Source organism: Eucalyptus grandis, chromosome 6 (genome assembly GCF_016545825.1).
Source record: "Eucalyptus grandis isolate ANBG69807.140 chromosome 6, ASM1654582v1, whole genome shotgun sequence".
NCBI classification, from domain to species: Eukaryota; Viridiplantae; Streptophyta; class Magnoliopsida; order Myrtales; family Myrtaceae; genus Eucalyptus; species Eucalyptus grandis.
The window spans coordinates 1,492,753-1,513,658 of NC_052617.1; the positions used below are offsets into that span (position 1 = coordinate 1,492,753).

General features: G+C 42.3%; 3 protein-coding genes across 3 annotated transcripts; 2 read left to right on the top strand and 1 right to left on the bottom strand.

The window, feature by feature from the left end:
* Positions 1 to 230: 230 nt before the first annotated feature.
* LOC104447907 (keratin, type II cytoskeletal 5) lies at positions 231 to 5,112 on the bottom strand. The gene is made up of 7 exons (XM_010061652.2): positions 4,869 to 5,112; positions 4,669 to 4,757; positions 4,359 to 4,497; positions 1,521 to 1,616; positions 1,282 to 1,404; positions 765 to 1,027; positions 231 to 634 (listed from the first exon to the last, which is right to left on the bottom strand). The coding sequence occupies exons 1-7, from the start codon at positions 5,095 to 5,097 to the stop codon at positions 524 to 526; spliced, it is 1,050 nt and encodes a 349-aa protein (XP_010059954.2). The 5' UTR covers positions 5,098 to 5,112; the 3' UTR covers positions 231 to 523.
* A 3,244-nt stretch (positions 5,113 to 8,356) lies between these two features.
* On the top strand, positions 8,357 to 10,877 carry LOC104447906 (origin of replication complex subunit 2). The gene is made up of 6 exons (XM_010061651.3): positions 8,357 to 8,607; positions 8,727 to 8,833; positions 9,038 to 9,170; positions 9,368 to 9,662; positions 10,077 to 10,304; positions 10,388 to 10,877. The coding sequence occupies exons 1-6, from the start codon at positions 8,467 to 8,469 to the stop codon at positions 10,582 to 10,584; spliced, it is 1,101 nt and encodes a 366-aa protein (XP_010059953.2). The 5' UTR covers positions 8,357 to 8,466; the 3' UTR covers positions 10,585 to 10,877.
* Positions 10,878 to 14,843: 3,966 nt separating this feature from the next.
* Positions 14,844 to 19,464, top strand: LOC104447904. Its single transcript, XM_010061650.3, has 7 exons — positions 14,844 to 15,251; positions 16,611 to 16,668; positions 16,909 to 16,989; positions 17,126 to 17,161; positions 17,497 to 17,736; positions 17,818 to 17,959; positions 18,634 to 19,464. The coding sequence occupies exons 1-7, from the start codon at positions 15,070 to 15,072 to the stop codon at positions 19,125 to 19,127; spliced, it is 1,233 nt and encodes a 410-aa protein (XP_010059952.1). The 5' UTR covers positions 14,844 to 15,069; the 3' UTR covers positions 19,128 to 19,464.
* Positions 19,465 to 20,906: the final 1,442 nt, after the last annotated feature.

Below are 20,906 nucleotides of genomic sequence, written 5' to 3' on the forward strand. Positions count from 1 at the left end.
TGATGCGCAACCAGCTAGTCGAGTCGAAACACATGCACACATCAGCCTTCGAGAAGCACTGCCTACTTGAAAATGCGACGAATGAGCATAGGTGGGGTAGGCACTAGACTGGTCCTGTTGCTACCTCTCGCACTACGAAAACTGTATTTGTTTTAGTGATGACCGGATAGCCACACGCAAACATGCCAGAGACGGACACAGAGAATGCGAGTGCCAAAACTTCTTCACTGTATGACAAATCAAATGCCCCATGCCATGATATTCTCACATTTCAGATACACGAGAGCCGGGCAACCTTGGCACCATCCGACTTAATTTGATCGGCACCGAGACCGCAGCATCCCGTATTACAATTACAAAAATGGTGTAACGAATAAATATTGAAGGATGCGTCTTTCAGTCCAACAAACAATGCCAAGGAGTTAGCAGCACGAAATAACCTGGCAACGCCAGCTTCATTCAGATCAAGAACAATTTGCAGCTCCTATACAGTTTCTATCAGCCTCACGAATGTATCCCCCTGTTATACACTAACAACACCAGAAACCCAAGGAACGACCAATGGCGCATTTGGATGCGCATCCCTATATGCCTCGGAATACTGGTCCTTAAAATTCAACTTCGGTTGCTCTGCCTGCATTTTGATAATTGAAAGGCACGTCAATGGTGAAAACCTTAAAAGAAACAACGCCAACATGCAGTAATCTTCATTTGATTAGAAGAGACCATGAATTTCCCAGATGAAAAGAAATTCCAAAACTTACGTATTTAAGCCAGCACTCCTGGTTCTTGTGTTCATAGATATCTGGAGAGTAACACCCTGTTTCAGATGGGCAATATACCCAAATGTTACATTTCTTCTCCCCTCGTCTGGCATACTTAGCCTGATCCAAACAAGCCTGACAACAATCAGCCGCACTTTCTTTGTGATGAGTAAGGCCCCATCTAACAGCGTCACCACCGTAGTCTGAATGGAGTTCAGCATTGCACTCTGGAGGCAGTGGTCTGCCGGGTAAAACTTCCTCCTCTGGAAAATAAAATTAGAACATTATAAACGCAGGCATTCTAATCGCTGACAAATCCCATCATGTTTTTCCACCCCGCAAGTCAAGAAAACAACAGACTTCAGGGAAAGGCTAATTAAGGAAGAAAGAATTGAGACAAGGAAACAGAAGGTGGGGATCAAAGGAAAACAGGGAAGATAGACAATACATAAATAACTTCACAATAATGTATTAAACAGCTGTTAATGCACCAGAAAGAAAGGTAGAGAAACATTACCAATCTCGTCTGCACCCTCGGGCTTATCATCATGTTCCTTGTTGATGACTTCAGTTGGTATCCAAAGTCCAATCTGTTCTAATAGAACATCCCAATTAGAGTCCAAGGCTTTCAGTAACAACCCTGCATGAAATTTAATCAACAATGTTTAGTTATAAATAGCTTATTAGAAAAAATAAACAGGAGTACTTATGCATTAACACAAGTAAAGCAAGTTATGGAGCATCTCCTGGATATACCTGCATCCTTTACTAGAAGAGTTGAATTGACGCGGTTTCCAAGGGTCACTCGTTTGGCCTCTTGTAGTTTTTCCTTGCGCCAGCTTTCAATAGCATCTGTTTATCACAAACATTTATTCAACTACCTGATAATAACAAGAACAATAGCAACAACCACTACCACAACAACAGCAATTAAGTGGAGTTGGATATAATTCAGACATTGCACCGCACAATAAATCAAGAATATAGGAAAGTCTCTTCCTATTCCCTTGAGAATAGTGAATGGATCCTTTGTTAGGTTCAAGATATACAACTGGCCGACAGACAAAATACAAGACTTGCTAGTAGCAAATTACTCCAGTCAGAGGAACTATTGTAGGGATTCTGCAATGCTACAGCATAACTTCCTCCATCATCATTGCTTGTGGTCCACTAATATTAGCTCCAGAGTGAATGCCTGCCAACTCTCATAGATAGACAAAAGAGTGGAAGAAAAGGCCGTTGTTCTAGTCTGGTGAATTGATCACTCACTAAATCTGCCTATCACAAATCTTGGGATATAGGAGAAGCGACTTCCTCTGTGAGGGAAAATGTCTTTTGTAAGGGAACAATTACTCATAAAATCATTACCTAAAACTCTGCCTGCTATAATTATCCTTGTCAGCACATCCTACTTACGACCGGTCATCCTTTGATCATCTCTCACAGGATGTTATACCCAAGATTGCAATCATACATTTCACCATCAAAAATTTCTAAAGGGCCTAATCCCAAACTGTTCACAATGCTATGAATAACTAAATGTTCAGTTAGAATTACAGGCTGCAGATTTTAAGAGACTAAATTTCACATACTTGCTTGTCGATTCCATCACAGAGTACATTCTATATATGCCTAAACATGAACAGCCACTTTTCTAAGATCATGACTTAGTGCATAAGAGGCACTCTCCAGTCCAAAAGCATTCCAGCGGCTCTTTTGGAAGTACAACCCCCGGATATTCAGATTCAGAATTCAGTTGATAAACACCTAAATTTTGAGGTCATGACTAATCAGTAGCAAAGTCATGCAGCAACCTGTGCTACTTCAACAGGGAGATTTTCCAAAATCACACACAATTCCAGTTAAACCTGGATAAAATGACTGCCTCTAAGACATTCTCAGTTTCCAGGTAAAGAGCACGGATTGTGAATCGGGAAAGCCGATGTGATATTGTGAGGATGTCCCACCAGACCCATCCACAGTTGGGTCAGTTCCTCCTAGAGCAATAGAAAACCTACATGAATGAATAGATCAATTTTCCATGGAGTTCATCAATAAGATTTTGGTAGCCAAAAGGCAATTATCCCAGGAAAATGGCACAGTGATCTTGGGCCAAAGTCTAGTGTTAGCTCAAGTACCACTACTGCACAGGACCTAATACAACTGAAAGAAGACTTGTTCTGGCACAAACAATATCCATGGTTAGTGCTCCTATCTTATTACACAATCACTATGGAAACTCCTGGTATACATGATTTAGCCTATTGGCAAACTCAGTACTAGGAACCATGATCACCAAGGAAACATATCCAAGATTGAGCATCCTCCTTCCTTCTCACCCTTCCAACAAGGGAAATATTTTCAACATAGCAAACATCATCCATAAGAAAGGACGTACACCACCAAGTTCAGAGAAAATATGTTAAAGACAATGCAAAATAAAGAAAGGCCTAATGAAATACATAAGGCAGGGGATTTATAGATGATATCTATCACCAGCAGACATTGCCAGACCCTTGGATCTTCACTTTCTTTCCCAGTAAAAGTATATGGTGGTACTAGTTGATACCGCCACTATCTAGAGTATGGATTGTCTCCATTAGTCAGTGGTCTCTGAGATCTGGTGATCCCACCGGATGAAGGCTGGCCTAGCACTAATGGACCATGACAGGGACTACATCTTAATTGTCAAATTGGCAGAAAGGCACCAATCAACAATATTAAGGTCATGACAACTTTTACCTTATCCCCAAGAATTTTCCTGGAAGATGCTGTCTAGGTGGAAAAAAAAAAGGCTCAGACTGTAGACGCAATACAGTTAAAAAAAGGCTAGTCTTGATGGATCTTTTCCCATTCCATATGCACTTAAGAGGAAAGCAAACTCAACCAAGGAAAAAACAACCCTAAGCCAACACCAAGTATCAACCTCCTCAAAATTTCCACAGGATGACATATCAAAGAAAATGAGCTAGAAGCAACACGAACAGATTTATTCTCGAGGATACCAATTAATGACATCTGTGTCATGTGAAGCGCCAGCTGGTCACAGTGAAATAATGACACTTAAGTCCTTGAATGCCTAACGATCTCCCAATGAAGGATAAAGAATGAAACTTACACTGTGAAATGCAAGATGAAAAATGTGGAGAATCCTAAAATAGCAAAAACAGGGAAAGTGAGCGAAAAATTCCGAAACAAAGATATACCAATGAGACTGGCTAAAAACTAAGAAACTTGCACCCAAAGCATTTGATAGAGTTTATTTCCTAAATGAATACCGCACCCAATTGATAAATACTATACAGTGCTGGTCAAAATTCGAATGCCTGTACTTGAGTTCACATGCTATCTCGAGTAAGTAATCTTAATAGGATGGTTTTCCCAAAAGTTAACCTATAAGTTATGCCCAAATTCCAACTGACCGAGCCGAAACAAAAGTCGCAGGCACAAGCATACATCGAAAAAGGTAGCTGCCACAAATTTAACTACAACTAGGCTATAGAACAATGTAATGGCGAGTAAAATTATCATTAACCACAGCTTAAAAGCAGGGGAGGTAACGGGCACACGACATTAGAGCCGACTCGTGCTGACCTCGCTGCTGCTCATTCGCCTTTCCATCGCCATCGAGGCCTTTCAATATCTGCAAAATCTCATCAGTGATTTTCTGCTTCAGCGGGTGCGGTAGTTGAACTGCTCCTTCCGAAGACATTTGCTTCTCGAGCTTCTTAACCTTTTTTTGTTTTTCCACAGATCAAGAGAGACAAAAAAGAGTAACCGCTTCTCATTAATTCCAATAATACAGTCGCAAAGTTAGCATCTTTGCTCAATCGATCGACACCGTCTCAGCAAATCTACTAAACACAGCAAGCAAGAATCTTCTCCGAACGCCAATTAGTTTTACCATTTTCACGAGCTGCACCGGTTTGGCCGCCCTCCGTATCCGGATGGACTCCTCCATCTTCTTAATCTGATCCGGCGTGTACTTGGCAACTGCAAAACCGACGGGAGAAAGCAGATTTCATCAGCAGGCGCGCTCGAAATCGGAGGTCCCGGAGGATCAAGCCGGAACGAGCTCGATTCGAGAGGGGGCGGGGCACGTACCATTGGTGGGGTCGCCGGCGCCGGAGGAGTGGACGTAGAGGGAGGCGTAGAGGTAGCGGAGGACGAAGAGGGCGACGAGGATGTTGACGGAGCAGACGATGAGGGTGGTGCGCTTGTAGGAGCACCCTCCGCCGCCGCCTCCTCCTCCTCCTCCTCCTCCGCCTCCTCCGCCGAGCTTCCCGCTTCCTCCGCCTCCTCCTCTCCCTTGATTTCCCCAATCCCTCGCCATTCCCTCCTCTCCTTCCTCATCCCACCGCCCGCCGCCGCCACCATACTCTCTCTCTCTCTCTCTCTCTCTCTCTCTCTCTAGAAGGGGGGGAATGTCGGGTAATGCCGGGATCGATCTGCGGATCGCGGCGATCGAGGGGATCTTGCTCCGGCCGCCGTCGGCAGCGACGCTCGCGGGGGGGCTCTGCGCTTCGTCTGCTTCCGCGCTCCTCTTTTTCTCTCCGCCTTCTTCTTCTTCTTCTTCTTCTTCCTAATCCGATGACACTGAAGAGAGAGAGAGAGAAAGGGGGCGGAATAAATGCTCTTTGCGCTCTCGCTCTCTCTCTCTGTAGTCTGTAATGTTGAAATATTTTAATTATTTCTTGCCTTGTCCCCCTCCCCTCCCCTCCCCCTTTGATTTGGGTGTTAATCATTCGCTGCTGCGATTGATTGCGCAACAAGAAATTTTACTGCCTTAAGTAATCGGCATTCGGCACTGCTGTTCTTTTTTTCTTTTTCTTTTTTTGGTGATGATTTCAATCGGATTCACGGCGGCGGGTGTGATAAATGATGTATTTATCGCCATATATTATGTGATTCATCGAATAAATGGATCGAATTGATTTATAAATAGCATAATTAAGACTGATTCAAATAATTTATTTTGTATTATTTTCAATACCATGAAAATCTATTGGCCTATACCCCATCCATTTCAACTCATATTATTAAAAAAAAAAAGGCTTTCATATTTAAGAAAACACATATTCAAATTGAAATGGGAGCCCAAAAACAATAAAGAAAGAATCATGAAAATGCGTTGGGATCTAAATAATTGTTAACCTATTTATGATCCATTCGATATTCATATTATATTTAAGTTTATTTATAATACCTTTTACTTAATATGACCAACATATATATTGGTAATTAAAAATGTTTGATGGAGGGATTGACCACTCAATATACACGCACGCGATAAGCCTCGTGGTAACCTTTTTTTTTTATCTTTCTAAAATTTACGAAGGAAGAAAAAAAAGGGGGTTGAATTTAAGATCCCGAGTGTCGACATGTACGAAGAGGGTCAAAAATCCCCATCAAAAAGTTGGAAAGGAGATCCGGTCGGCATCAAATTTTAATCGTTCTCGAGAGGGGACCCTCCAGAAAATGTCTTTCCTTCATTTTCCTTTTTTTTTTTTTTTTTTTTTGGGATAAAAGTGGGGCTCCAACCGCATACAAAAGTTACGTCCGGAAACAACCCTCTCCATTTTATTTCCAATTAAAACATAAACTAAATTCTTTAGAAAGCGGTGAAAAGAATTTAGGCTTTATTTATTTTACGGAAAACAATTCATGTGAAAAATGTTTTCTTAAAGATGATTATTTATATCGCTTGAAATAATTAGCATTCAAAAATATTTTCATTATTGATAATAATATATGTCCATATGCAAACAAAAATTTAATTATATGTTTCATGAAAAAATGAATGATTTAAAAAATATTTTTCTAAAAAATGATCTAAATCTTATAAAAGAATGAGTGAACGTAAAATATTTTTCATCGTCCACGTAAATACTTAAACATAAATTATTGTCAATAATAAAAAAATCTTTTTAACTAATTATTTCAATAGATCAATTTTTTACTAAAAATCAGCGCTTCTATCACTTAAAAATAGTTAATTAATAAAAATATCTCACTCTCGATAATAATTTATATTTAAATATTCTCACAAAATGATGAAAACCTTTTCTCAATTATTTTTTAGCAATTAATTTTAAGAAAACATTTTTGTATATGAATTTTTTTTTTTTTTTTTGGGGGGCGAAATGAGACGGGACCATAAATAGAAACCCTAACTAAAAGTGAAAGGGAGGGGTTGGGAGGTGGAGCATGCGGGCGGGTGGAGGTGGAGACGGCCGAAAAGTGGGAAAAGGCGGGTGGGGAAGGGAAGGAGGAATCGCGGTCGGCGGTTCAGGGTGAAGAATTTTGGGTTCAGGCGTGCGGCTGAAGCGTAATTAATGACGCGGCTTTGCTTTCTTTTTTATCTATGGCGCCTGAAACGACGCCGTTTTGATGGATGGATCCCCCCCAAGTCCTCATTTCCCCACTATTTCCATCATTAAAATCCCCACGATCAAATTACTTAACTTGCATGCCAAAAGAAAAAGGCGAGAACTCATGATGATGTAACTTGATTAGAATACGGCCTTGCTCGAATTATGCACTTTTCAGTCCGTTTCTTTCAATTAAAAATTACACAGATGGACATGTGCGGACCGGTTTCAAGACTAGATGCAACCTAGGTGATGGAATGTAGATTGCGCGAGTGTGCAATATGCGGTAGATATACATCCCTAGATTGATATACGTTTTCAAAGTGAGATCAAAATGTGTTGAGAGAGCTAATAAATGGCTAGAAACACTTGGTGCATAGCGAAATGTGCTATGTGTCAAAGTTGGGGACGATACGCTGCAATGAATGTGTCCCTAAATTGATATATGTATAGTGAATATCATCCCTCGAGTTCCAATCAACTCAATTAACCCCTTGAAGGTCGAGAGGATGAAATATTACATTAACTAAATAGGGCTTTTTATTCAAGTTGAACCCTTCAAATCTTCAAGAGCGTACAATGATATAAGCATTAGTAGCATAAGTCAACATAAATTTTTAACGATTTTGTAAATATAAAAAAAATGATTTAAATCTTAATGCATTTCTAGAACTGGATCTAATTCATTTCAGAATAAGTAATGGAAAAAAAGAAGAAAAAAGAAAAAACAATGCTATCAAATTAGTGGTCAATTTACAAGTGATGGTAGTTTGAAATTTCTTTCTTATTGACTTTAAAAATAGCAGTGACTCGATCTATTGAAATTATTTGTGATATGTCAAAAAAGGCGTACCATAAATATTTTTCCTCCCTCGATGTAGACGCTAAAATCAATAAGTAGACATCAACCAACTTTCCTCACAATTTCCCCCATCTCTCATCTTCCTCAACTACTCCATTTTTTTTCTCTGGCCCGAAATGGAGTCTGAACGGGCTTCCACGTATCTCATCCGCTATTGGAGGTCATTCCAAATAGTGACGAGAGCCATCGGGTTATCGCCGGCACCATCGGGGGCAAGGCAGTGCAAGATTCCCGACCCGATAACCCCGTTTTGGGCCGTGAAGAAACTTGGGCCTTGGACGGGGCCCATGGGCCCGCCATCCGCCGCGGACGACGCGTCGTCCAGGGACCAGGAAAATGGCGGGAAAACGCGCCGCCGCCGCCGCCAGCGCGCGAGGCGCGAGAGCTCTTTTGTGCGCGCTTGCGCTCTTCGTCTTCCTCGCCCCCCCTTCGATCCGCCGCGGCTCGGAAAAAAGCGCAGCTCTCGACAATGGCGGCGGCCGACGGCGTCGACGAGGGAGGGGAAGAGGAGTTCGGGTTCTCGAGGAATTACTTCCTCGCCAAGGAATCGCGCGGCGCCGGCAAGAAGTCCGCCTGCAAGGTCTCCGACATCGACGTCGTCGACGAACAGGTTCCCCTCTCTTTCGAAACCCGTCTCCGATGATGCTCCGCATCCGTCGTCGTTCTTCGTGAAGTTTTCCCGCGTCGAAATTTTCGCCATCGGCTGAGGCCGACTTCTTTCCTTGCCAGGAACTCGTGGCGGCGATGTCCGAGATTAAACCTAAGCACGAAAAGGAGATCGCAGCTCTGAGAGACGGGTACAGAGGCTCGTACTCGCAGTGGGTTTTCGAGCTCAGGTGCGCGTTCTTCTCGCTCGCGAATTCGGCGTGCTCGTTGGATTTCTCTCCTGTTTATTTTAGCTTAATCGGTTCTCTGGTGCTAATTCGGTTGTCCTGTCATCGTAAGGGATCCGGAAAGGGCTTGGGTTTTTTTCATTTCTCGGCGTGTGTATGTCTCAATTTGCTTGATTGCTTACGGTTTGTGGATTTTTCATGTACAAGGTGTGGATTTGGGATGTTGTTTTATGGTTTCGGATCTAAGAAAGCGTTGCTGGAAGATTTCGCTTCCACGGCGTTGACCGATTATTCAGTTGTTGTCGTCAATGGCTACCTTCCGTCGATCAACATAAAGCAGGTATCATTTTCCTTGTACACTGATTGTCCAATTTCGACAGTTTCGTGTGTACTAAGCTACTTTCGATATTGATGTGAAATCCACCGGCGAGAGTGTATTCCCTGCTTGAGGTGGGTGGAGGCAGCAGGGCAGGGTGTTTGCAAGCTTTTGGTTGGTAGATTGTCAGTATCTGTATGAATTCTTGATACTTGATGCAGGTCGTGCTTGGCTTGGCTCAAGTGCTGTGGGATCTTTTGAAGACCAAGCGAAAAACCCCTGCAGCAAGCATGTCTAAGATGAAAGAACCATCCGGCTCTCAATCCTTGGATGAGCTTATTTTGTTCCTGAATGGGCCGTGGGTGGAGGAGAAGGATCTTTTCATTTGCGTCGTCGTTCATAACATCGATGGGCCTGGATTGAGGGACTCAGACACTCAACAGTGCCTTGCGCGCGTCACTGCTTGTTCTCATACTCGCATCATTGCTTCCATTGACCATGTCAATGCGCCTCTCTGTAAGTTTTCAGCTTATCATCAATTAGTCCACATTCAACGATGGTTTAATTGAGGCAGGCATCAAAGGATAGATAGAAGTATCTTACCTGGTTTTTTTTTTAATGCCTGCTTAAATTTCTGCATGAAAGTTCAGTTAGCCCTTTTCCTTGCATTGCATAGCAGCAAGTCAGATTTACCTGACTGGGGAAAAAAAGAAGAAAAAAGAAGCTGCTATTGCAATAATTCTAATTCTTCACTTACTTGACTTCAGCTTATGCTTATGTAAGTGTTTGTGTGTGGTAAACTTGTAAGTAGCATAGTATCTGATCACATGAAACAAAAAATGCACATGAAAGAAGCAATCTCAGTGCAAGCCGTTTGTGGTGTTATTTTGTGATGAATACTTCCTAGTGTTTACCGGGGTTTGTCGACAGTGTGGGACAAGAAGATGGTTGACACACAGTTCAACTGGTATTGGCATCACACTCCTACCTTTGAACCGTACAAGTATGAAGGAATGTTCTTCCCATTGATTCTCGCTCATGGCAATACTACCCAGAGTGCCAAAACAGCTACAATCGTCTTGCAGAGTTTGACGCCAAATGCCCAGAGTGTCTTCAGAGTACTGGCAGAACATCAAATGGCTCATCCTAATGAAGAAGGTAAGTTGGGAACAACTTATAAGAGCATCGTTGCCTGTAATTGTTATGTTGGTATGGATGTCATCTTTTTGTTTGAATTTCAGGGATGCCAATTAGCAGCTTATACTCGACATGCCGAGAGCGTTTTCTGGTGAGTAGTCAGGTGACACTGAACTCACACTTGACAGAATTCAAGGACCACGAGTTGGTCAAGATGAGAAAAAACCCGGAGGGAGAGGACTGCTTGCACATCCCTCTGCCAACCGAGGCACTTGAGAAATTGCTGAAGGACATTGCATAGGGAAAGCATTCCATCTAGTGGTGAGAAATTGCCCCTAACTTTCGCTGAGCATTTGCTTTACTGACTGTGCATCTATAGTGATTGACAGTCAACGAGCGGACTAATCTTCGGTACACACTCTGATTATTGTAATTGATTTGAGCTTGTCATGTGTAAAATCATCATGGGGTAGTTGGCCACTTTAGTCTCAAGAAAGGGCAATCCAACAATGCCACTTTTGCCTAGGTAATTGAGCGAGGACATTAATAAAATGCGAACGACTGCGAAAGCTGTAGCTATCCCTACTTGCGAAATCTTGTCCGATGGGTTTAACGTGGATTCTTTAGTGTATTGAAAGGGACTGAGAACCCAATCAAAGCTACGAGGGGCAAGTGCTTTCTGTGAATCACGAGGGGCGACTCAGGTCTGTTCTCCTGGTTGACCTCTTTTCCGATACCTACCACTGTTGGTCCCGAACCTTGCCTGCCGGATGATTGGTTTAAGCTTTTAGCTTTCGTCAAAATTTTCCAAGCCTTTGGTTCTTTCCAACATTTTCTGGGAACTTGACTTGGAATATAAGAAGTCCCTTGCTATCGTTATCAGGATCCGTTCTTCCCGTGTTAGGTCCTCTGTTTTTGGCCTCATCAAAACTCCTTTTGAGGAGAGGCTCTTAAAAGAGCATGGGGAGTATGGTATTCATCCAAATTAATCATCGAAGGACAGGTTCCATCAATTTAGAAAGGAAAAGAAAATAAGAAAAAACCTTAATCGTTGCGTACGCGACGATTGGTTGCGAGAGTTCTTCCCCTTTCCAACAGATGTCCCGGGCAATCGGGTCGTTCCGGTACTATTCTCTCCCTTAACTTCGGATGCACGTCGCTTGGTAGAGGAAAATAAGCCAAAGCTGAAGTGGTTTTCTCTTAAAGTTTTGACTTTTGGGCCTATGGCAGTTGGCACATTAGCTGTTTGACATTTGGGAGCTCTTCCCAAGGTCGAATCTTTTAATGCGTTCTTTTCTCGTATTATGGCGACATCGATTGACGCACCACCGATTACCGTCTCTCGACTTGGAAAAGTTTGAAAAGCACTGTTACTGGCACTAGTGTCATGGGATGAGCTATGTGACAGCCACCGCAAGACAATGCCATGTACTGGTAACATAACCCAAATTAGAAGAGGTTCACCTTCTCGGGCTAAAGAACGATTTGGCTTCTATTCGGAATCGGAAACAGATCATACAGTTCCGGCTTTACCCCAAGGTTGTGTCCTGTTGCCGGAATACCAGAAGGGTCTCTGAGTGTGTCTGGCGATGAGAGCGACTAGCTACCAATCCGATCATCTTCAGGTCCGAACTTGGAATAGTACCAAAATTTCTCATACAAAATCACCGACGTGCGGACCTCTCAAGTGCCTTAACTTTATCCAAAGGGACACTTAAGTGCCATAACTTACGAAAGGTACACTTAAGTGCCAAAATCGGAGTAAAAGAGATCACTTGAGTGCCAATCCGACAAAACGCCAACATGGGCGTTTTCCGGGCGAAGCCAAAACGGCGTCGTTTACGGCGACGTGGAACAAAATAAATAAATAAATAATTTAATTTAATTTAAAATTAAATTTAGTTAAAATATTTTAAAAAATAATATTTAAAAATTTAAAAACTTTAAAAAATTACAAAAAAAAAAAAAAAAAAAAAAAGGAACAGGGGGAGGCGGGTACGAGATCAACTCTCGCCCGCCGCCGCCGCCGCCCCCGCCGCCGCGGAAGAGCGGCGATGGCGGGGGGAGGGTCGGCCGGGTCGCGGGCCCCGGCCGAGGTCGGCGACCCGGCCGGCCGGCGGCGGGGGCTCGCGAGCCCTCGCCGCCGGGATTTGGGCGAGGGCTCGCGGCCCTCGCCGGTCGACGGCGGCGAGGGCTCGCGAGCCCTCGCCGCTGATCTGGCAAGGGCTCACGGCCCTCGCCGCTAGATCGGGCAGGGCCGCGAGCCCTCGCCGCTAGATCCGGGGCGCGCGCCCTCGCCTAGATCCGGCGAGGGCGCGGCCCTCGCCCCGGCCGGGCCAAGGGCCGCCGCCCGTCGGGGACCCTCGGCCCTCGCCTCGCCGCCGGGCCAAGGCCGCCGCCCCCGGGCGACCCCCGGCGGGCGGCGGCCCTTGGCGGCCGGGCGAGGGCCGCCGACTCGCCGGATCCGGGCGAGGGCCGCGACCCTCGCCCCCAGACGGGCGAGGGCTCGCGAGCCCTCGCCGCCGGCCGGCCGGGTCGCCGACCTCGGCCGGGCCCCGGCGACCCCGGCCGACCCTCCCCACCGTCGCCGCCCTTCCGGCGGCGGGGCGGCGGCGGTGGGCCGAGGGCCGATCCCTCGGCCGCCTCCCCCATTCCCTTTTTTTTTTTTAATTTTTTAAAATATCTTTAAAGGTTTTTAAAGTTTTTTAAATTATTATTTTTAAAATATTTTAAATAAATTTAATTTTAAAATTATTATTTTTAAATATTTTAACTAAATTTAATTTTAAAATTAATTTAATTAATTAAATTAATTTTCTTTTTTGTCGCCCAAAACGACGCCGTTTTGGCCACGTCAACGTGCAAAACGGCGTCGTTTTGGCGCGCATCGGAAAACGCCATGTTGGCGTTTTGGCGGATTTTGGCAGTGAGCACTCAGTGATCCATTTTTTTCGAATTTGCACTTAAGTGTACCTTTCGTAAGTTTACATAGACTTAAGTGTCCCTTTGGCCAAAGTTATGGCACTTGAAGCGTTCTTTTGCCCAAAATCACCCGTCGAGTTAACAAATCAATCTTATCTTGGCAAGTGATTTTGTTTTTATGTGAACTCAATACATTTTCGTGACTCACTGAAGTCGATGAAAAGTCGTACTTAATGAAAAGAAAGAGGAAGTCACTATCTCTTATCTTTTGCGAGACAACAAGGGAGATGGGCTACTAGATATGTGGTGCATATTTTTAGTATATTATAACTTTTTATTGGTTTTTATATTTTGCCTCTTATAAGTGCTTATTGGGAGTTATTTTTACTTTTAACCTTTAATTGTTTATTAATTTCACAGTGCTCATATATATATTATTTGAATGCGAAGTACAAACGAAATCATACTTGGCATGTGAAGTGATGTATAATATATTAATATATTTTTAAAATTACAAAACTATTATTTTATTCACTAATTATTAATGAGATATGTAAAAATGTGAATGAGCACTAATTATTAATGAGATATGTAAAAATGTCAATGAGCATCCAATGAAAAATTTATAACTTTTAATGCATCAACCATCCTTGTTAATCATATAACGGTAATTCGATTTTATTTTTTTTGGTTATAAGTCTTGTAAATGAGTGTCTTGAATACTTTAAATATACTTATTAGGAATAATATATTTTTCCAAACACTAATTGTCTATAGCACGATGCGTGGACCCCGTTGAGGAAAGTGCTCCAGCTACAACGAAATTCTGCCAAAAGAAGGGGAAATTGGCACGCACTTCGCTGAAACATACGATAACTCCAAAAAGTTGCAGTTGATATCCCCGAAAAAACATTAAATTAAAAAATCATACCCATGCCAAACGACCAGAATTGGGAAAATTACCTTTGGTTCCTCAATTTTTGAGATTATGTCAACTTGTCTCAGACGCTTCATTTTTCTTTCACAATTCGCCCCTTCTTTTTGACATTAGTGACGATTTTCCTCCTAGCGTTGTCTCTAGCCAGATTTCTATCACATGTTTGATCACGTGATTAAGCTAAGGAAGGGAAATTGATCGTATGTCATATATACATGTGAGAGAAAAGAATATAGGGATTGCTCGATATTTAAATTTTAAGATTAATGCCCGATCGATGTTTACTTATTCAAATCTTCATCAAAATTTTGGTCACTTGTTCTCACATGAATATATTAATGAACTATCCATTTGCTTTCCTCTACTTGCATATTTTTATATGGCGAACTTGTCGTCAATAATCAATCATGTTCTGTCACGTTCCGAGCAATTCGTCGAAGTCAACACCACGTGGCATGCATAGCAACCGTTTTCCAAAATTCCCCAGGAGGACTATAAAAAAAATGAAACATCGGGGGCGATTTGCAGCAATGCCAAAAGCTTGGGGAGCAATATGTAATTTGCCCACTCGAATAGTCGAATATCCCCATCTATCTACATAGTAAATATAAACTCATATCCGCACATATTCCATTATTCCATTATTCCATTTCAAAATAAGCCAAAAAATATCAGTAATTGAAGACAAAAACAAATAAAAAAAAGAAGAAGAAGAAATCGAGTTTGCTCATCTCTCTCCGCCTCTATCTTTCTCTCTCTCTGTCTCTCTGCAGCACGTCTTTCCTCGTCCCAGCGTCTCTGATTCTCTGCATCCCCCCGCGGACCCGTTCCATGCCGACCCACCAAGCTTGATTCCTCGAAGAGTGCAGGCGCGGGCGAAAGCTCGGATCTTTTTCCCGGGAAAATTCGGTCGCCGGGGGCGAGAGAATGTGGGGGTTCGGGGGCAGGCATTATTGGGGGAGGAAGGGGAGTGGGAGGGAGAAAATCGAGGGCGTAGTGGTGGTGTTCGCGTGGATGTCGAGCCAGGAGAGGCACCTGAAGAGCTACGTCCAGCTTTACGAGTCGTTGGGGTGGAATTCGCTCGTCTGCCACTCGCAATTCCTCAACATGTGAGCTTCGGTTTCGATGGTTTTCTCTTTTTAATGTCGTCTTCGGTTTGATTTTGAAGCCTTTGGTATGATTTCCGGAGTTCCCTTTTCCATTCTTGCCCTTTTGATTTCATGGGTCTGAGCAGGGGTTGACCGAGTGATGGATGTGGGTCTCGCTGGGTTTTTAATTGGGATGCATTCTATTTATGGTCCTTCTCAACTCCTCTTTTCTTTTTTTTTTTTCTTTTTTTTTTTTTTTGGGGGGGGTGGGTGTTTCAGTGAAGAGAATGAGAGGATTAGCCTAACTATGTCTTGATTATGAATGTTAAGAGCTCTCTTTGAGGATTGGATGCCATAATCAAGCAATGAGTTTTCTCTCTGTCTCATTGGGATTGAAGTTGCCTAGTTTTCAATTAATACTAACCATGCACTCGGCATTTTAATTCACTTATTTTGCGTTTCTATTCTAAGTAGAGATAGCGTTCGAGGCACGGTTGTTGATTCTCTTGTTGCTCTTTCTCTGGGATAAGTTTCTGCTTGATCGTCTACAATCCTTTCGTAATTCATGCGTGGATTGTTGTTCATCCATGCATAATTGGTCAGTTAAATCTGCGGGACATGGTTTAAATGCTTCCAAAAGCTTAAATTTGAGTAACTACTGACGATCTTTTCTCTGGTAGGAAACCTTAGCTCCTCGTTGCATAACGTTCTTCAGTTTCTGAGTTTAGGGGTAGCCTTAAATTCTCGGGCTAAATCATGGTGATGTTCAGGTATTGTTTTAGGAGAGGGAGATTTGAACTGTAGAGCGTAGGACGAGACAAGATGGGGAGTTTTTTCATGATAATTTCCCCAAAGTATTAAAGCAAATGCTTAACTCTCTTATCAGTGTCTGAGTCAGTATCGAACTACATTGAACAGGAAGCAATAGATTTAAGGATTCTTTTGAGAAACCTGATAATAGTTGTGCCATGTAATGAGTATGAGATGCCAAGTGGTCTAATATCAGTATATCTTCTTATGGCATCTCGAGTGGATAAATCTTAGAGTGGCCTAAACTTGCCAAACCCTTCGATGTTGTGAATTAGACAGCTGATGTAACTATCAATCTTTTTAGGAGTACTAGGCAAGCACTGTTACCAAAATGATGTGTATTTGAGCTAAAGAAGACAAATTAGAATTAATTTGAGATTGGCACACTGACAAAGGCTCCTATTGTGTTTACTGTGCGGCCTATATAAGATGACCTCACAGTTCTGCTCTCAACTGGCTAGTTCTTCTAACATTGAACTTGCACACATGGTGCAATTAAGGAGTGGGCATTAGGTCTTTGCATAATAGCAGATAATGGTCAATTTGATTAAGAATGTTTTATATCTGCAGGTTCTTTCCTGAAAGGGCAACTCCTCTGGCGGTTGAAGTCCTCAATGAACTTATTAGGGTATGCTTTCTTCCTTGCTCTTCATGCTAAAATCTGAAGTCTAAACTAGCTTCAGCAAGAAAAGCACAAAAGAATCATAGGGAAAGATTATGTTGGTCCATCTCCATTTTATCCTGAATTACTTGTCAACTTCTCTTAATCATAATATAGATACCTTTCTCGATTCATCAGATTCGATTAATTGTCCAGCTCAAACTTTTCCACTGTTTCAATTGATTAATTTTGTCTTGTGATTTGCAGGAACTAAAGATCAGGACATGTCCTGTAGTCCTTGCATCTTTTTCTGGAGGGCCAAAAGCTTGCATGTACAGAGTTCTTCAGGTATATCTTGTCCTATACTTTGTCCGCATTGTTAGCATTTTTTCTCTAGTTGTGCTGAATAACGTCCAAGGACATAATCCTATGTCTTCTTTGTACCCTTATATGTAATTCACATGCCATGACTTGTTTCTTGCAGATATTGGAGGGGAATTGTGAAGTGCAGCTAAATCATGTATGTCTTCTTTCAAAATTTGAATTCACCCAGGAAAATGTGAACGCTTCACAAGAGTAGCATTACTTTCTGCTAATTGAAACCAAAGTTTTATAGGAAATGATGGCATTGCTTACCATTAGTTTTGCTTCTTCTTCTTCTTCTTCTTCTTCTTCTTCTTCTTCTTCTCCTCCTGCTCTCTCTCTCTCTCTCTCTCTCTCTCTCTGTCTCTCTCTCTATAATGTCTTGTTCCTGGGCACTTACGTAAGCAGGTCAAATTGGGCAATATCTTTCTCATCTTAGATTTGACTCCAATCTTCATTCTTAAGTGTGCCATTCCTTTTCTGTGTGTGAAGGATGACCTCCGTTTGGTTAAAGACTCTATTTCCGGCTTCATATATGATTCTAGTCCTGTTGATTTTACGAGCGACCTGGGGACCCGGTTTGTGGTTCATCCAACCGTCATGAAAATGTCCCATCCACCGAGATTTGCATCATGGGTAGCTAATGGCATTGCCTCTGGTTTGGATGCTCTCTTCCTGAGCCGGTTTGAATCACAACGGGCTGAATATTGGCAGACTCTGTACTCGTCTATTGTGAGTAAATATCGTATCAACTGCTATTCGAAGCCTTATGTCTCTTTATGTTTCCGTTTTCTGATTAATTTTCTTGTGCAGAACTTGAGAGCTCCATACCTACTATTGTGTTCAGAAAATGATGATCTTGCTCCTTACCAAACTATAAGGAATTTCGCGGAAAGAATACGAGATCTTGGCGGTGATGTTAAACTTGTTACGTGGAATGGCTCTCCTCACGTAGGTCAGTAATTTTGATTTGTATTTCTTGTGCAATTTCTTCTCTGAAAAGCTTCCCTGATTGTGCATGAGACATTAGGACCTTGGCCTGCCTACTTGGGTCGGGGGTCTTCTCGAAGGAAGTGCTTTGGTTTTTGTGCTGTTGGTAAAAAGTGCAGGTGTACTCATTGAGGATGGTAGTAGGGTCTGCTGCTCAACTACTCCTCTCAGCTGGTCATCCCGTTTGCCTCCCTTGCATGACTTCTGACTCCCATTTCTGCACCAAATAGAATAGTAGCTTCCACTCCCCAACTTGTCCTTCCTCGGCCACTTTGCTGACTTTTCTCTGTTTCTCTCTCTTCCTTTCCACAATTATGACTCTCCATGTTCATCAATTCTTCTTTGCATATAATAAATACTGGAGATGGGGATCTATGAGTCCATTTGTCACCCCTATCAATCATTTTCATTTCCACTCCCATGCCTAGTTTGCTGATGCTGCTCCTGCTCCACCCCTTTGATTTATGTGGCACTCTGTTAGGGCAGGTTATTTCTTCAAGATTGTGGAGCTTAAGAAGGAAAAGTTTACCTTACCAAAGAATTTGCAGGACATACTCCTTGGATTTGTCTTGCTCAGATTCTAAACTTTCGGTTTGGATATACTCCTGCACTAATCCTCTGCATGGCATTCTTTTTCAGGTCATTATCGTTGCTATCCAGTTGATTACAAGGCTGCGGTGACTGAGCTCCTTGGTAAGGCAGCTGCAATTTTCTCCCAGAGAGGTCAACGGCCTGAGTGTGAAAGAATGGGTATTGAGGGCAGACATGATGAAATCTCTGAGCCAATCTTCCCCCCTAGAAGAGCAACAGCTAGTTCGAGCCAGAATTCTCAAGGGTTTGCTGTCACCCTGAGCAATCAGATGCTCTTGCCGAGCTCAGTTGAGTGTTATGATGGAAGAAATGGTGGATCTGTACAAGATGAGGGCAAGGAAGGCATGGTCCATCTGCCTAGCCTACCTAGCATCAATGCTCACGGAGTTCTTGGCCAAATTCTATTCGATGTGTGTGTTCCCAAGAATGTCGAAGACTGGGACATAAGGCAGTCAGAGTCCTATTACAAGCGCCCTCTGACTAATACAAGGAGGCATGCTCCATTCAATCCAATCAAATGCATACGCCGTTCGAGATTGTAAAGTTATTTGATTTGTAAAGTTGGGGAAGTTATTTAATTGGAGGGGTGGCTTGGAATATATGAAAAGCGAGAATGGGCCCAGGAGATGCTTTGCCTGAAAGAGAATCATAGAAATGACAGTGTTTTGAGGAATTAAGGAAGAATGGGCGCGAGATCGGTGGTAGATTTGACTTGTGGCTTGAATTGTACAGCGACTCTAGTGAGAAAGCTTTCGACTCCGTAGATCCTTGTCATGAATAAAGAGGTATGACTTGCTTTCGACTCTGTAGATCCTTGTCATGAGAATAAAGAGTTATGACTTTTAATGCATCAAACTTAGAGACATGCGTCTTTGCTTATGGACTAGTTTTTTTTTTTTTTTTTTAACTGCATTACGTGCTAGTTGTTACAGGGAACTTAGGAGGCACTTGAGCTTTTGTGAAAAAAATCTATTGTTAGACCGCCAGTGCTAATGACACCAAAGTTTAATATGCCACATCACATGAATGGTCGATGTAATTAGAGATGACCGACCGATGTATGCCCAACTGAAGGAGAAAGAACCGGTATATGAGCATTGCTTGCTCCAGGAAAATGGAGCATGTAGTAAATCTCAGCAGATGCTTGCACTTTGAAGGATGCTTCTCCAGGGATCCAGCGGGATGGCTTCTTTAGTAAAAAATATGATCATCCAGAAAATTATCGTCACTCGAAAACAAATTACTGAACTAATTATGTTGAAGAAAAGGAAAATACGGACGATATGCTCTCCGCAGGTCAAATAATAAATGTTGATAAGGATATACGTTAATCATCACAAGACAGGTATGAATATTCGCCCATTGTTAATTTGTTGATACATCTGTAAAATCCCAGGAGCTGCAAAACCTCGCATTGTTCGACGTGAAGGAAAATGCACTCCAGCAGTTGAAACAGAGAAAATCCAAAGTATATTCGTGACTTATATATGGTTCCTATTCTAGCGCAAAACTTAGTATGGATAACATGGTACAGAATGGGAATTCTCTATATTATAAAGGAGATACCTGCACTATTTGGGACAAATATAAAAAGCATATTGTTGCCTCTGTTAAAATGGAGAATAGGAACTTTCTTGCTTGATAGAAACTCATCAAGGGTGTGCATCGGGAACTGCCCGGATTGGACTGGACTGATTAAGTATATATATATATATATATTTATATTTTTAAGAAACAAACCCTAATTCTTCCTAATTTCTCTCATTTTTCATTTTATTTTTAAAAACAACAGCAAATTTACTAGTTCCACAGGATCGCACTGGACCGATTGATCAATCCAGTTGCAGATTCCAGGATCATCGTTTGGTTCCCGGTCCTCCCGGTCCAGTTTCAGGTTCCACCTCAAGACTGGACCGGGAATTGATCAGTCCTATCAGTCCCATCAGAGATATAATTATGAAAGCCCTATTTTGTTCGAGAAAGATCGGAATTTTTTGTATTTTCAAGAAATTCAAAAACCACGTCAAAAAGCAAATGGGCGCAATGTCAAAATCCTAAGAATTGACAAAAGCATTGAATACAACTCCAACCAATTCGACAAATGCTGTCAAGACTAGGCATTCATCATCACCTACAGTTGGTTATGCCTCATAGCAGAATAAAGTTCGGAAAGAAAGAATAGAACCGCCTGGGAAAAAGCAAGATCCATGAAAAAGGGAAAAAAGACTTCCTAACTCGTTCTAGTTAGATATACTTATTTAAATGGCAGTATACTAGTTAAATAAGTGTCCAATTAAAGTAGTCCATAAAAGAACTCAAGT

Bases quoted from the DNA above. Each gene is read 5' to 3' on its own strand.
- LOC104447907 (XM_010061652.2), bottom strand. From the start codon at position 5,097: ATGGCGAGGGATTGGGGAAATCAAGGGAGAGGAGGAGGCGGAGGAAGC. The intron at 1,405-1,520 runs GTATATCCAGGA...AATTTCATGCAG, and splicing joins TCTTCTAGTAAAGGATGCAG to GGTTGTTACTGAAAGCCTTG. The intron at 1,028-1,281 runs GTAATGTTTCTC...TTTATTTTCCAG, and splicing joins CGAGGGTGCAGACGAGATTG to AGGAGGAAGTTTTACCCGGC.
- LOC104447906 (XM_010061651.3), top strand. From the start codon at position 8,467: ATGGCGGCGGCCGACGGCGTCGACGAGGGAGGGGAAGAGGAGTTCGGG. The intron at 8,834-9,037 runs GTGCGCGTTCTT...TTCATGTACAAG, and splicing joins CAGTGGGTTTTCGAGCTCAG to GTGTGGATTTGGGATGTTGT. The intron at 9,663-10,076 runs GTAAGTTTTCAG...GTTTGTCGACAG, and splicing joins CCATGTCAATGCGCCTCTCT to TGTGGGACAAGAAGATGGTT.
- LOC104447904 (XM_010061650.3), top strand. From the start codon at position 15,070: ATGTGGGGGTTCGGGGGCAGGCATTATTGGGGGAGGAAGGGGAGTGGG. The intron at 16,990-17,125 runs GTATATCTTGTC...TGTTTCTTGCAG, and splicing joins GCATGTACAGAGTTCTTCAG to ATATTGGAGGGGAATTGTGA. The intron at 17,162-17,496 runs GTATGTCTTCTT...CTGTGTGTGAAG, and splicing joins GTGAAGTGCAGCTAAATCAT to GATGACCTCCGTTTGGTTAA.